Source organism: Morchella importuna (assembly GCF_003444635.1).
Source record: "Morchella importuna strain M04M26 chromosome Unknown Morimp01GS071, whole genome shotgun sequence".
Taxonomy (NCBI): domain Eukaryota; kingdom Fungi; phylum Ascomycota; class Pezizomycetes; order Pezizales; family Morchellaceae; genus Morchella; species Morchella importuna.
Window position 1 is genome coordinate 87062 of NW_025763467.1, and position 12251 is coordinate 99312.

General features: G+C 46.3%; 2 protein-coding genes across 2 annotated transcripts; both read left to right on the top strand.

The window, feature by feature from the left end:
* Positions 1 to 6196: 6196 nt before the first annotated feature.
* LAJ45_11508 (uncharacterized protein) lies at positions 6197 to 6569 on the top strand (the record flags this gene model as incomplete). The annotated part of the gene is made up of 2 exons (XM_046121015.1): positions 6197 to 6410; positions 6460 to 6569. 2 exons carry the CDS (start codon positions 6197 to 6199, stop codon positions 6567 to 6569), a joined length of 324 nt encoding a protein of 107 aa, XP_045965801.1.
* A 1264-nt stretch (positions 6570 to 7833) lies between these two features.
* On the top strand, positions 7834 to 9889 carry LAJ45_11509 (uncharacterized protein; the record flags this gene model as incomplete). The annotated part of the gene is made up of 3 exons (XM_046121016.1): positions 7834 to 8088; positions 8145 to 8931; positions 8994 to 9889. The coding sequence occupies 3 exons, from the start codon at positions 7834 to 7836 to the stop codon at positions 9887 to 9889; spliced, it is 1938 nt and encodes a 645-aa protein (XP_045965802.1).
* Positions 9890 to 12251: the final 2362 nt, after the last annotated feature.

The window sequence follows — 12251 nt, forward strand, 5'->3', positions numbered from 1 at the left end:
ACACCGTCCACTATTGAAGCCCGAACATGTCAAAAAACGGCTAGATTGGGCAATGCAGCGAAAAGACTGGGGTATTGAGGAGTTTATGAGTCTCATTTGAAGCGATGAGTTTGCGGTTGAGAGATCTAAAAACCCTCGTCAAATTTGGGTATTCAGAAAGCCAGATAAGAAATGGCTTGCCGACTGCATCTATCCAAAGCCAAAAGATAAAGGTATTTCCCTAATAGTTTGGGGTTGTTTTTACGGGGAAATAAAGGTCCTGTGGTTCCAGTACCCGGAAGTATGACTGGCATCCGCTACAAGTACTTTAGGATCGTAAAGTGTTATCTCCCGTCAGTTCTTAGAAGTGCTTTGATTATCTACCCTTATGTCAGTTTTCAACATGATAATGCACCAGTTCATACAGCCAGAATAATCACAGAATGGTTCGATCATAACAACATTGAGTTGGAAGCCCATCCACCTTACTCTCCAGATCTTAATCCTATTGAGCATGTATGGGTAGAACTCAAGAAGAGACTTCAACAACAGTACCCTGGAATTGCTGATACCAGAGGGGGACCACCTGCTATAAAGAGGGAGCTGGCTAGAATTTTGCCTTTGGTTTGGGAAACCATACCCCCGGAGTTCTTTGAAAAAACTGCAGCATCGATGCCCCAAAGGGTGGAGGCCGTCATTCAAGCAAAGGGCTGGTATACGAAGTATTGACGAACAGGCAGTGAACGGGTACTGGACGATTGCGGAAACCTATTTGTATTTTTACTCTATTGCTACTCAGCGGGTATAGTGTTGAAAGAGTCTTCTTATTTAGCGGAAAAACCTATTTCTATTTTATTTTACTATATATCTATCTAACGGCACGGTGTTGAATGGGTCACAAACCTCTGTATTTTTGATATTTCCTTCCCGCAATGTCCATGGACGCCATTTTTTCTCACGTCGATCATGTCTCACTCCAGCGGGCGAATCACGAACACTTTTGCAGGGTGGCTGTATGCACCCGGGGCTCCCTAAAAATGATGCAACGTTTGGCCTCACAACCCCAAAAGACACCCAGATTTTAATGTTTTAACAACACAACACTTGAATAAAAGTGATGTTTTGATCACATGTATAACACAGGAATCTGTAGGACAGACCCTGCGGTTTTCAGAAGTGAAAAAGGACAACCAACAGCTATTAATATTATATAATGCCAAAACTAAGATTCCGACCTCGTAAGCTATCATATATCTACTTTAGATCTTGTTAGCTCGTTTCGTTGTTAGGTGGTATATACGGATTATATGGTCGTTGCATCACTTATAGGGACCCCCGGGTATACACGTTCGCTGAACACCAGCCCCAACCACGAGAGAGTACAAAACGAGAAAGAGCATATACACTCCCACCTCTGAAGTGTCTTTAACACCTTCATGGCCTCCCTTCAACAGTTATGTTTGTTGTTTAACTGCGTCAGTGGTAACTCATTGTTTCATCAGTGCACCAACAGATCCTACTATACAAGCATTATGTAATGTTAGCTTAACATCATACCATACCAACATAAGATCATTCGATTATGCCTTACATTCTAGAGTAAAAGATTATACGTTGTTGTTGCTAGAGTTTGGGCGCAAGTGCAACCTCTAACACCCGAAGCGCTTGCTGCAGCGGTGTTGTCTGAGAACCTTCCGAAGTGAGTTATAACTATATATTACCCTCGATACCCCGTTAATTATAAGAAATATCGAGTTACAGATGCTACCAGAGAGGACTTGAGTAGTTTGTGGCTCACGAAACTGGCAGTGCAAGGCACAGAAAAACAGGGTAATTTGCAATGGTAGGTTCAAACTGTACCAACTGTACCAACTACTTTATCCAGACAGTTTGAACCGGTTTAACTGCTTGAACCTCGGTTTTATTTTTTGGCATACTCACCATGATAAATTAGCTCTTCACGTTCTCAAACAGGGTGGCGCTCGAGCTTTGGAACTGACGTGTTCGACCTCAGGAGCTGGGGTGTTCGAGCTCATGAATATGAGATGTTTAAACCGTTTAAACCATCGGTATAACCGGTTTTGTAGATTTCTAAACAAATCAAACCGTTTATTGAGGGCGATAAGAACTGCACCAACTACTAATTTAAACGGTACAGTTAAACCGGTTTGAACCATATAACCGGCAAACCACTGGAAACCCTGCACAAAAATCCCCAATCCAGTATTTGGTTGATCCCACCGCTGTTTGAAAGCCCAGAGGCCGCGTAGAACAGGAAAAAAGAAATAGAAGTTCGGCAAAGAGAAGGGTTAAACCAGGCCAGGTTAATTCAATGCAAGCGAAGATCCTATCATGAGCACTTTCAATTCTAATCAAGCCGGGTCATAGGTAATAACTCGTCCAATAACAATCCCCCGCAGGAAGAAAACAAGGAGAAAACGAGCACAACCAATAGATTTCGTGCCCCCGTTCGTTTGACTCTGAGTAGGGAGCTAGTAAGTATACTATTTTCAATCACGGAGAGCGGGAGGTGATATAGTCGGCCATAGTATCAATTCGGTAGCTAGCGTAGGAGCGCATCGCTAGCCATAGAGTGATCGGATATTTCTACTACGGCTAACTAGTGTGGCGGGTATCGTTGCGGAGCTGATAGGAATCAGAAATGGAGATTGGAAGTAGTATCGCCATAACTTTCAGGCTGCATGCGATTAATAGATTAGACAATTTATAAAGTAATTGCTGATTACCATTCAGGTCTCGGCCTCCTTCCTCTACTTATAGTTACACCTATTAGCTATATGTGGTCTCATCCTAATCTAGCTAGTTATATCCAACACACTATGTTCATCTTTACATCACTAATGCCTCCCTACACCCGGGCAGTCCCGCTAACCCTCCCCGCGAGAGCTTATATTATTTCGATCATGGAATATCACTCGACGATACTTCTTGACTATTACGCTTAATTCAATATTTATATACAAACCAGAGGTTACGATAGTATTTAGCACAACAGTTCGTCCGAGTCTCTCCCCCAGCAGCCGTGTCAAAATTAGGAATAAAATCAAAGTAATTTGAGTCATTCTACAGCCAATTTAAAGATATCATACCTGGCTTCTTTTAATGAACTCACAATAAATGATCGCCATTCTGTCTATACGTACTCCATCCCTACAGCTAGTATCCTGTCCAGCAGTTCAGCCGCTTTCTTTAGTTTTGACATTCTGTACCTGCAAGTGTTCTTTTCCTCATATACCATTCCTCGAAATTGAGGGGGAGGCGCAATGTAGGTACCACTGTTGGGGAATAAGGTTTGGGACGATGATAGTCTATGGGAGTGGACTAATGGGAACGAAAAGGTGAGTGGTCTGGAGAGTCGACTGGCGTTGCGATTTTTTTCTTTTTTCTCTTTTTGCAGTGGGCGAATGTGTGAGGTTTGCTAGAAATAACAAAGTAGAACCATACTCTCACACTTGCCTTGGAAAAATTTACTCACCTGAGAATCCGCTTACCACCCAGAAACTACAAACGAACCACGTAACACCACAATATCTTCCCAAAATTCCAAAGCACAATTGGCAGTCCATAACCATGTCCCCAAAGACGTGGATATGATATTTCAACGCTTTATTTCATCCCCGCTCTTGGACAAAGAACGCGTGATGTGGTCGGGGTCCGACTTTTCATATGTTATGTTGGGACCCATCGGTATAATTCACCTTCCCGAACCCCTTATAATAGCTATGATGGGATGTCTCCCATCGCAGATTCAAATCATCTCCAGTTGACCACCTGCCATATCCCTTCCATATTAACATTCTAGTCACGGGGGTCAGTCATGAGCTATCACTCGAGATCGCCTTGTTTTATTTTATATTTTATTTTTTTATGTTTTTTCTTTCTCTCCTTCTTGCAATTCGTTAGTCTCTTCTCCTGCTAGACCATCTAAGCCTACGCATACATTTGTTCAAGAAATTACCACTAGTACCCCACCTAGTTCATCCTGCAGAAGGCGCCTTCTTCTCGTTTAAACTGGTCTACCAGTGAAGGAGCAGGGGTGGTCAGAAGGATCTTATAGTTCATGCTGATCTGGTACTCTACCACTGAACTCTGATCCGATCGAGTTCTTTGCCCAGTCTCCCTAATTTCAAGAGTTTCTGGACATGCGGCATTGAGGCCCCTCTATGTAAACATTCCGACAAACTAAGTGGGGCGGTCGCCGGTCGAGGAGCTCGCCAGCTCAACCCTAACCCTGAACTGTGAGTTCTTCACATTGAGAGTACATATATACAAACTGCCTAGAGAATTACGCGGAGGCAATCAAAGTTGCGGTTGTGTTAATCCCATGGGTTCTATGGGAGGAGTTCTATTGGCTTTACCAATTATAGAAAACCTTTTTAGACCTTTGTTTCTTCATTTCGCTGTATTCCTTCGAGTATCGACGAGCTTCCGTTATTGGAATGTGCATGCGGTGACTTCTGTATCCCGCATCAGGAAAGTAGCGAATCTGCATGTCTCACCAGCCCACGCATCTTTCTGGTCGCACGTTCGTGATTTGATGAAGTGAAAAACTGGCAGGAACAAGATAGAACTGAAAAATAAACGAGAACGATAGAACACGCGCGCATCAGCGTAGGGTGTACAGGAGAAATCATGAAATCCCAGATTCTCAACCAAATGTCGGGTTTTGCTGTAATTTAGTAGGACGCCGACATGACGCTGCGTTTAGAGATATTCTCTATTCCCATGGAATCCTAGCTGTATATTTCTACCCCTAGCTCTGAGGTATCGACAACCTCCGTCGGACCAGGTGGGATGACGTCGGAGCAAAGCACCGGCGACTGATTCCCATCATGTATGTACTAGCTCCGACGGATATTTCCTCTTCGCCTGAAGCCCTAACGTGAGTTCATCGTCCAAGCCCGGTGTTCAAGCGTAAGCTACGGGATTAGGAGAAGCCCTAAATGCGATCCACTATAAGTTCGGGAAGATTAGACACGTGAAATTAACTTGTCCTAGTACTCTCACTCTCATCACCGGAATAGGTTGAGTATGATATTAAGTATGTCCCCTGCCGCTTTAACGTCGATAGCTGCAGACTGGGGTGAGTGAGGGTGGAAATGGGAGTCGGGAGTCGTCCGCACAATTACTGTCTCGCCCCCCCCCACCCCGGTAACCATATTTCCTATTAACTACAGTATATCAGGCACAAACGTCGAGCGTTAGATTCACTTCAGCTTGAAAATCTATAGGATCCAGTGCTGCACCGCACTCGGTACATTGAGGTTCATCTATCAATGAAGCGAAAGGGTCTCAAGTAGGTGGATGTAGATAAGTATCCATCCGTCGATTCAGATATGAGGTAGGGGTTGAGGTAGGTGCACTGTAAGTGGTTGGGGCGCGTAAAGTCCGACATCGTTTGCCAGCGACATTGCGCCAGGGATTTGGCAGAATAGCATTTCGTATGGGATAGGAAAACCCCGGGATAGAAAATATGTTTCTTGATATCAGTATCATACCGGGCTGGGACTATCCCTTGGGGCGGTGAGACACGCAGATTCCAGGACTTCCGATCTCAGTAGTGGTTTCCGGTTGCGGGGACCTCACTAAGCCTGGTGATTAATCACCAAGCCACGCTCTATCATTCGAGGAAACCGACGCAGGGATCCGCTGACAAAAGTGGACGTGTCACATTTGGGAGCCGAGACATACAAAGCGTTCGTCTTGGCGTACCCCATCTTTGCTGATGTGTTCGTGTAATGGGGGTCTATGGACGTAGGGACTATAGTGCCAAGGAATACAACCGAGGCGAGAACGTGGCAATAGGTATTCGAGACTATGGACTATGGAGTGGCTCTTCCTAGTATGACTAACTAGTTGAACCCTATGACGAGGCGTAGAACAAAGCAGTATTCGTGGAGTACATACAAGAGGTTCCATGAAGAGAAGAGGAAAGGAAGGAAAACATGAAAAGGCACGAGACAACACCCCTTTATATATCCAACTCCTAGTCCGTTGATGACTAATATCTTGCGTAACGGAAACCGAAAGAACATAACAGAAAACCCATTACAAATCATAGTCCAACTGCGCGATTCCTTCTCTTCACAACCCAATCTATCACCTTAGCCGAAATGTAATATTGCCGTCACAGTTCGAAGCGCGGTAGCTCATCACGACCATATACTGTCTCTATAGCTATCAGGTAGCATTCACCATGGAGACTTACGCATCAAACATATCATCAATGACCGAATCAAATGGCACAGACAAGGCAGATTTGGACGATGCAGAATTAATCTCAAGCGATGATACAGTCGCTCCAAGCACATACGCTCCAAGTACATCCGCGGATTCCGAAGTACAAAGACCAGAGAGCGCCGGCTCTAGTACATCTGTTGAATCGCTGGAAGATGATATGGACAAGAGAGGTTTGTAAACGCGATACCGAGGACAGAATGGAACGATAATGTGATTTAGCTCGGGCGTGGCAACGTCAACGTATTCAGGAACAACGAATGAGGGAATTTCGTCGGCGACCCGCCAAACAGCTCTTTGGCTTGCATCAATATCCAAAGCGAGATCTATAAGACATAACCAGGTCTTGGAATCCTTCAAGGGAATACTCCGGAACCCTGAAGAGCGGCGCTCCATAACTCTAGAGTCGGTAACAAAGCTCGATGACGAAGCACACGATAGCTATCATGAGGGAGATTTCTTTAGATTTGTTGGTTTTACTCTGCAAGCTCATCTGGGGGACGCCAAAGCACGCATGAACAAAGCAAGCTTTATGGAATATCTTGAGGGGTACGATAGGAGATAGGTTGAGGAACGGCAGCTAAAATTAGCGGAGGTGTTCTGAAAACTGCAGGAAGGAGGTGATGATGTCGGGTTTGAACCACTCGAGAAAATGTATGAAGCGCAGCGAGAGGAGGTATCCAGAAAATTAGGAGCCCTTCTGAAGGACTCTGGGTCTTTGAACCGTGCGCACTTGCGAATCGTCGTTGACCCAAACATGTTTCCATGGGAGCACTAGCTTACTGAGAGAGGATCTATGTATTTCATATGTTGTTCTAATATACCTTCTCTATATATGCAAGGCTAAATGTATGAAACTTACTTGGGAACCGCGGGAGGGGCAAGAGCCTTTTTAGCATATATAGCCGTACATATACGTAACGTAAAACCTTTTCGGCGTGTATAGACTATATTTGTTTATATGTGAAGATCTGAATCGTTCGAATATAACCTCCTTCCCGTCGCTTCTGATATTCGAAAGAGGCCTCCACTACTCGCTCAGACGCGCTCCTCGCCCCCGCTGAGAAGCGAAATTATCCCATTAAAATTAATCGATTAATTAATCGATCAAGCAGAATTATCTGGTTCGTTGGGAGGCTGCTGTGCGCCGTTCCCTGCGTACCAGTGACAGAACCTTATCTTATGGTACACAGATACTAGGAGCCTGCTAACTCGCCACGGCGAGGTGTAGGTTGGAGTAAGTTGAATACAAAGCATGCTTCAATTGATGGGGGCTTTGGCCCCCCCCAGAACCTCCCGCCCGCCTCCTGCTCCAGTAATGAATGGCATCTTTTTCTTCCAGCTAATGTTTTCTTTGAACCTTCGGGATCGAACTTGCGGTTCCCTGTGGCTTTTCTTTTTGATATATTTGGTTTCCAGGTCCTCCGCTGCAGCGTATTTGTTGTGATATGCTGACTAAACCACCAAGCCTAACATATCCAATATGATTACTCATAAAGAAGGGCCAACACTCCAGCCTTGTTTCCAAGCACGATGGGGCACCGATCTAATTACCCATTACACTGTTGAGAAGTCGGTACGGTGCACAACGAAGAAATGCCACCTACTTTCTTACATTTCGAGCAACTGAAACTGGTCACGGAATTCATCGACGGAGGCTACAAGCATAGGATCGCTGAAGAACCACTAAGATGCGAAACCTGGATTCGGGCCGGAATGCTTGGAGAAGGCACATTTGGCACGGTCTATAAAGAGACTTGCTCAGAGACGAGGGATGTTCGGGCTGTGAAACAGATCAAGAAATCGTTCGCTAGACCAAATGAACTTGCAATCTTAGCACAACTTCGCTCGGTAGCTATTCCCTACCTGTTTCCGCTCACTCCACGTAAGACTAAATCGGCTTTTAGTATCCGGAACACTTCGTGCGCCTGGCAGGATGGTTCGAGGATGAAAACAACATTTATTTGGCGATGGAATACCTCCCAGGTGACCTTGGTGTACTGCTCAGGGAACAGGACCTATCTGAGAATGACACAAAGAGGATTACAAAACAAATTCTTGCGGGCTTGGAAATAATGCATAAAAAGGATATCTGTCACCGGGACCTAAAGCCCAGTAATATCTTGATCGCTAAGTGGATGCCGATTTCAGTAAAGATCGCCGACTTTGGCGTTTCTAAGCACTTCGATGGTACCGAAGGGCGGACAGAAACTGGGACGAGACCCTTCATGGCACCGGAGGTTTGCGGCTTCTGTGAAAGCAGTGTATACACCACAGCAATCGACATGTGGTCTTTGGGATGCTTGGTATATTTTATGATGACAAAGAGGACACCATTTCCGGAGCCTAGGAACCTGGTTGATTTTATGAAAGGCCAGGGAAAATTTCCACAAAGCTCCGCAATACCATACTCCGCGTTTGAGTTTATAGCAAGTCTGTTACTGCCCTTACCTGAGGCTCGAGCTCCCGCATCAAAGGCTCAATTGCATTCATGGCTGGAAATCAAAGAGCAACATGAGACTCTATGGACGCCTCTATCCCCTAATCTGTGCGACGAACCGGCTCTTACAGCCGCGCCTCAGCTGGTCACCGGGGCCGGAAAGGATCCAGTTCTTGGATCAAAACGCAAGTTGGCTCTGCCTCCTCTGGCTCCGAAGAAGCAGCCACGCCTTTCAGGTCCCCGTAAGGGAGGAGGTATGTTACAAACAGTTTCGAGGAGCTCTATCATGCTGAACAAAATTATTTACTAATCAAAGTTGTAGAGATGATTCAAGATGCATTTGTTGCTGCGGCTGAGAGTGGCAATCGCGAGCTACTTACGGCGCTACTGGAAAGGGGGGCAGATATCAAGGCAAGAGATTCTAGAAACGAGAGCGCGCTTTTCCGGGCTGTGCGGGGGGGCCATTTGGAAACAGTGCAACTACTGCTTGATCGCGGTGCTAGTATCTCTGGACATTTTGGGACTGAGGGGTGGACTATTCTAAATATCGCTGGATGGCATGGGTATTTCGACATCGCATTATTACTACTAGACATGGGTGCTGACGTTAATGGATTGAAAACGGATAATGGGTGGAGTTCTTTACAACTGGCGGTGGAGAAGAACTATTTCGAACTGGTAAGCCTCCTACTGGACAGAGGAGCCGATATAACGCACAAGGATTTCCAGGGTTGGAGTGCCGTTCACAACTCTGCACAAGGGGGTTCTATTGAGTCATTAAGGATACTGAAAGATAGGGGGGCGGACGTATCGGAGGGAGCTGGGTTAAATGAGTGGAACGCGCTACATATTGCTGCGTCCAACGGTCAAATGGATGTCATGAAGTTCCTTCTAGACACAGGCGTTGACATCGCAGCAAAGGCGATCTATGGGTGGGTTGCTTTACATTGTGCAGCGTGGGAGGGTCAGTTGGAGGCGGCACGCCTGTTACTGGAAAGTGGTGCGAGTACGACAACAAGAGACATCCATGGCAACACAGCAATATCTGTAGCGATTTCCAAAGGACACACAGATGTTGTACTTCTGATCGTGGATTGGGTCAAAAAAGATACCACGCTACCTTCAACCGCGCTGAATAACCTCAAGCTCTCCACAGACCGAATGCAGGACTCTACTCAGGCCAGTAGCGGGGATGAGTCTACTACCTCCTAAAGCCCACGATGGACACCACCGAGTTGTGGTATTCGTGGGGATATAAGCTTAGTATTGCTTCAATATCTATTTCCGTGCAATTTTTGACGCCATCTGAAACGTTACTCAACCACCGGCGCATGCACTACATCAATTCCATACTCCTCCGGGAACATTTCTCTACGCCGATCTAATCATCCACGCTTTCTCGACTTGTTTACATCTTTCGGTTGCCCCCCATATTTACGAGCTGCTACACGAATCGATTCTCTCTGCTCTTATTGTCCGCTCTCACCTTTGGTTTGCTCAGTTAGATATTTCATTGTTCTCATATTTCATACTCCTTCACTTCTCGCCGTAAATGTCCTTTTATTTGCCTCCTTTCATATTTTTTTTTCATTTCATTAACGCTGTCATTTTCTACATGTTTTCGGAATTGGGCGGTGTTTGCGGGATGGTTGAATTTTCGGGCGTGGGAGGGTGCAATACATTTTGGTTCTTTTGTATCAAGGATATATCCACAGATCAAATGGCCACCTTCTTTCCTTCTCCATCCCTTTCTCATTTGATGTCGTCTTGATCAAATTAAATTCATGATGGTTGAGTCCTAAAGTGATTTACCGAGGGGGTCTCAGTACGGATAGATCCTGTTGTGGATCACCGACCCGCCCTGAGATGTTCATGCGCAACATATATATCTATACGGAGGAAATGAGATATAAAAAGGATCATGAGCAGTTAAGCTTTCTCATGGAACGCTCCGGAATCGCAAAATGACAGTTATTTGATTGCAGCCACGGATATGATCCATATAGGAAGTCTGCGTGGCGGGGGATTTCATCAGTTGATTCTGGGCAGCTGGTACCCCATACACTTGTTGATCACTTAGAGGCACAACCGCCAGTTTATGGTGGGAAAGAGATGATGTTCGATTTCAGTGACGGATTGATGTTCTATCTACTGTAGAGAAGAAAAAATGTAAACAAAGAAAAGGGGGCTGTGGGTTGACACTATTACATGCAACGCGGGCGAATGCCTTCCTCCAAGAACAATGATGTCTAGGGATAACTATGCGGGGCTGTAGCCCTACTGGTGACAATATCCCCAGCTTGTAGCGTAGCTTCGAATCCAACCAATCCTCTCCTTCATCGCCCCCCCCCCCCCCCCCTTCCCCTTTTCTCCTGTCAGTAGTCCCTTCGATATCCCAAGCCTCAAGGAGTACGCCGCTCATTCCGCCATCCCTCGCGCCACACAGCGGGCGGGGATCGGGGATCTGACCTCGGTAGCACGAGGCGCACTAATGTACATAATATCATCCGTAGTCCACTCCTAGCGATCGGATCAAGGGTATGTGTGTCGGTGCGACGTGCTGTATTATGATCTCCGCCCGTGTGCTCCGCGGCGGTGCGCGTGCCCATCCCGTCGTCAACCATGGGATCCGTGTGCGCTCCCTGTTGTTGTGATGGTTGTTAGCAATCTTTCCCGGTGGAGGAACGCGCAAAGACGATCACTCAGTTAGGGTTGGAATTAGAGCGATTTGGCCAACGACTTCTGAACCTAAATATTTGATTCTTGGCGACAGTTTTGGTGTGAAAATCCCGCCAAGACCTCAAAATTTGAAAAACAGGGATTGGCCTAATCCCTCTATTATCATTAAAAAGGACCAGGAGGCCCGTGGATAGATTCAGGATAGGTGACTAGAGATCCTCCCGTCTGTTGCCGACGCGCGTGGTAGGAGAAGGTGCGAATGTAAGGATATGGGTTAGGAATACCGCCCTACGCAAGGAGTTGGTATTTGCTGTGGTCATGTCTTTATGAATGTTCGCGATCGCTCTATCAAGGGCGTCGAGGGCCGAACGCGGGAGAGCGCCAGGACGAGGTGTACGCTGTCAAAGGTGAAGAGCGCCAGAGGTGCTAAGCGGGGAAGGCAGGGTGGATTCGCGCTGTTGGAGGTGGAGTTTGAGCCGGTTCTCTCTTATGTCGTTACTTGACCGCTGTCAAGTTGTTTTGGTGGGGTTCAGGGTGATGGAAGCAGGTCCATGCGATAGTACCAGTTTTGATAGATACCGTGTGATCTCCCCGCCCTTGGGGGCATTAGTTACTGGGTGTGATTTGGGCTTTTGTGGGGGCGGACCTTGGAGGAAGGCTAGACCAGCAAGGGTCGGTGGTGGATGGCGGGGTAGGAGCGACATTGTGAAGACATAGCTACTCTAGTGAGTAGGGTTTGTCTGTGGTCCCTGGCTTGGCGGGTGCCTAAAGAGAATCTGATAATAATGCAACGGATGAGATAAGCGAGGCGTTGTTGAGCTCTCGACCAATCAGACCGCAAAGTCCTACGAGGGTCGTCAAGGCAGTGCTCTATCTTTGAAATAGTCAGTACAGA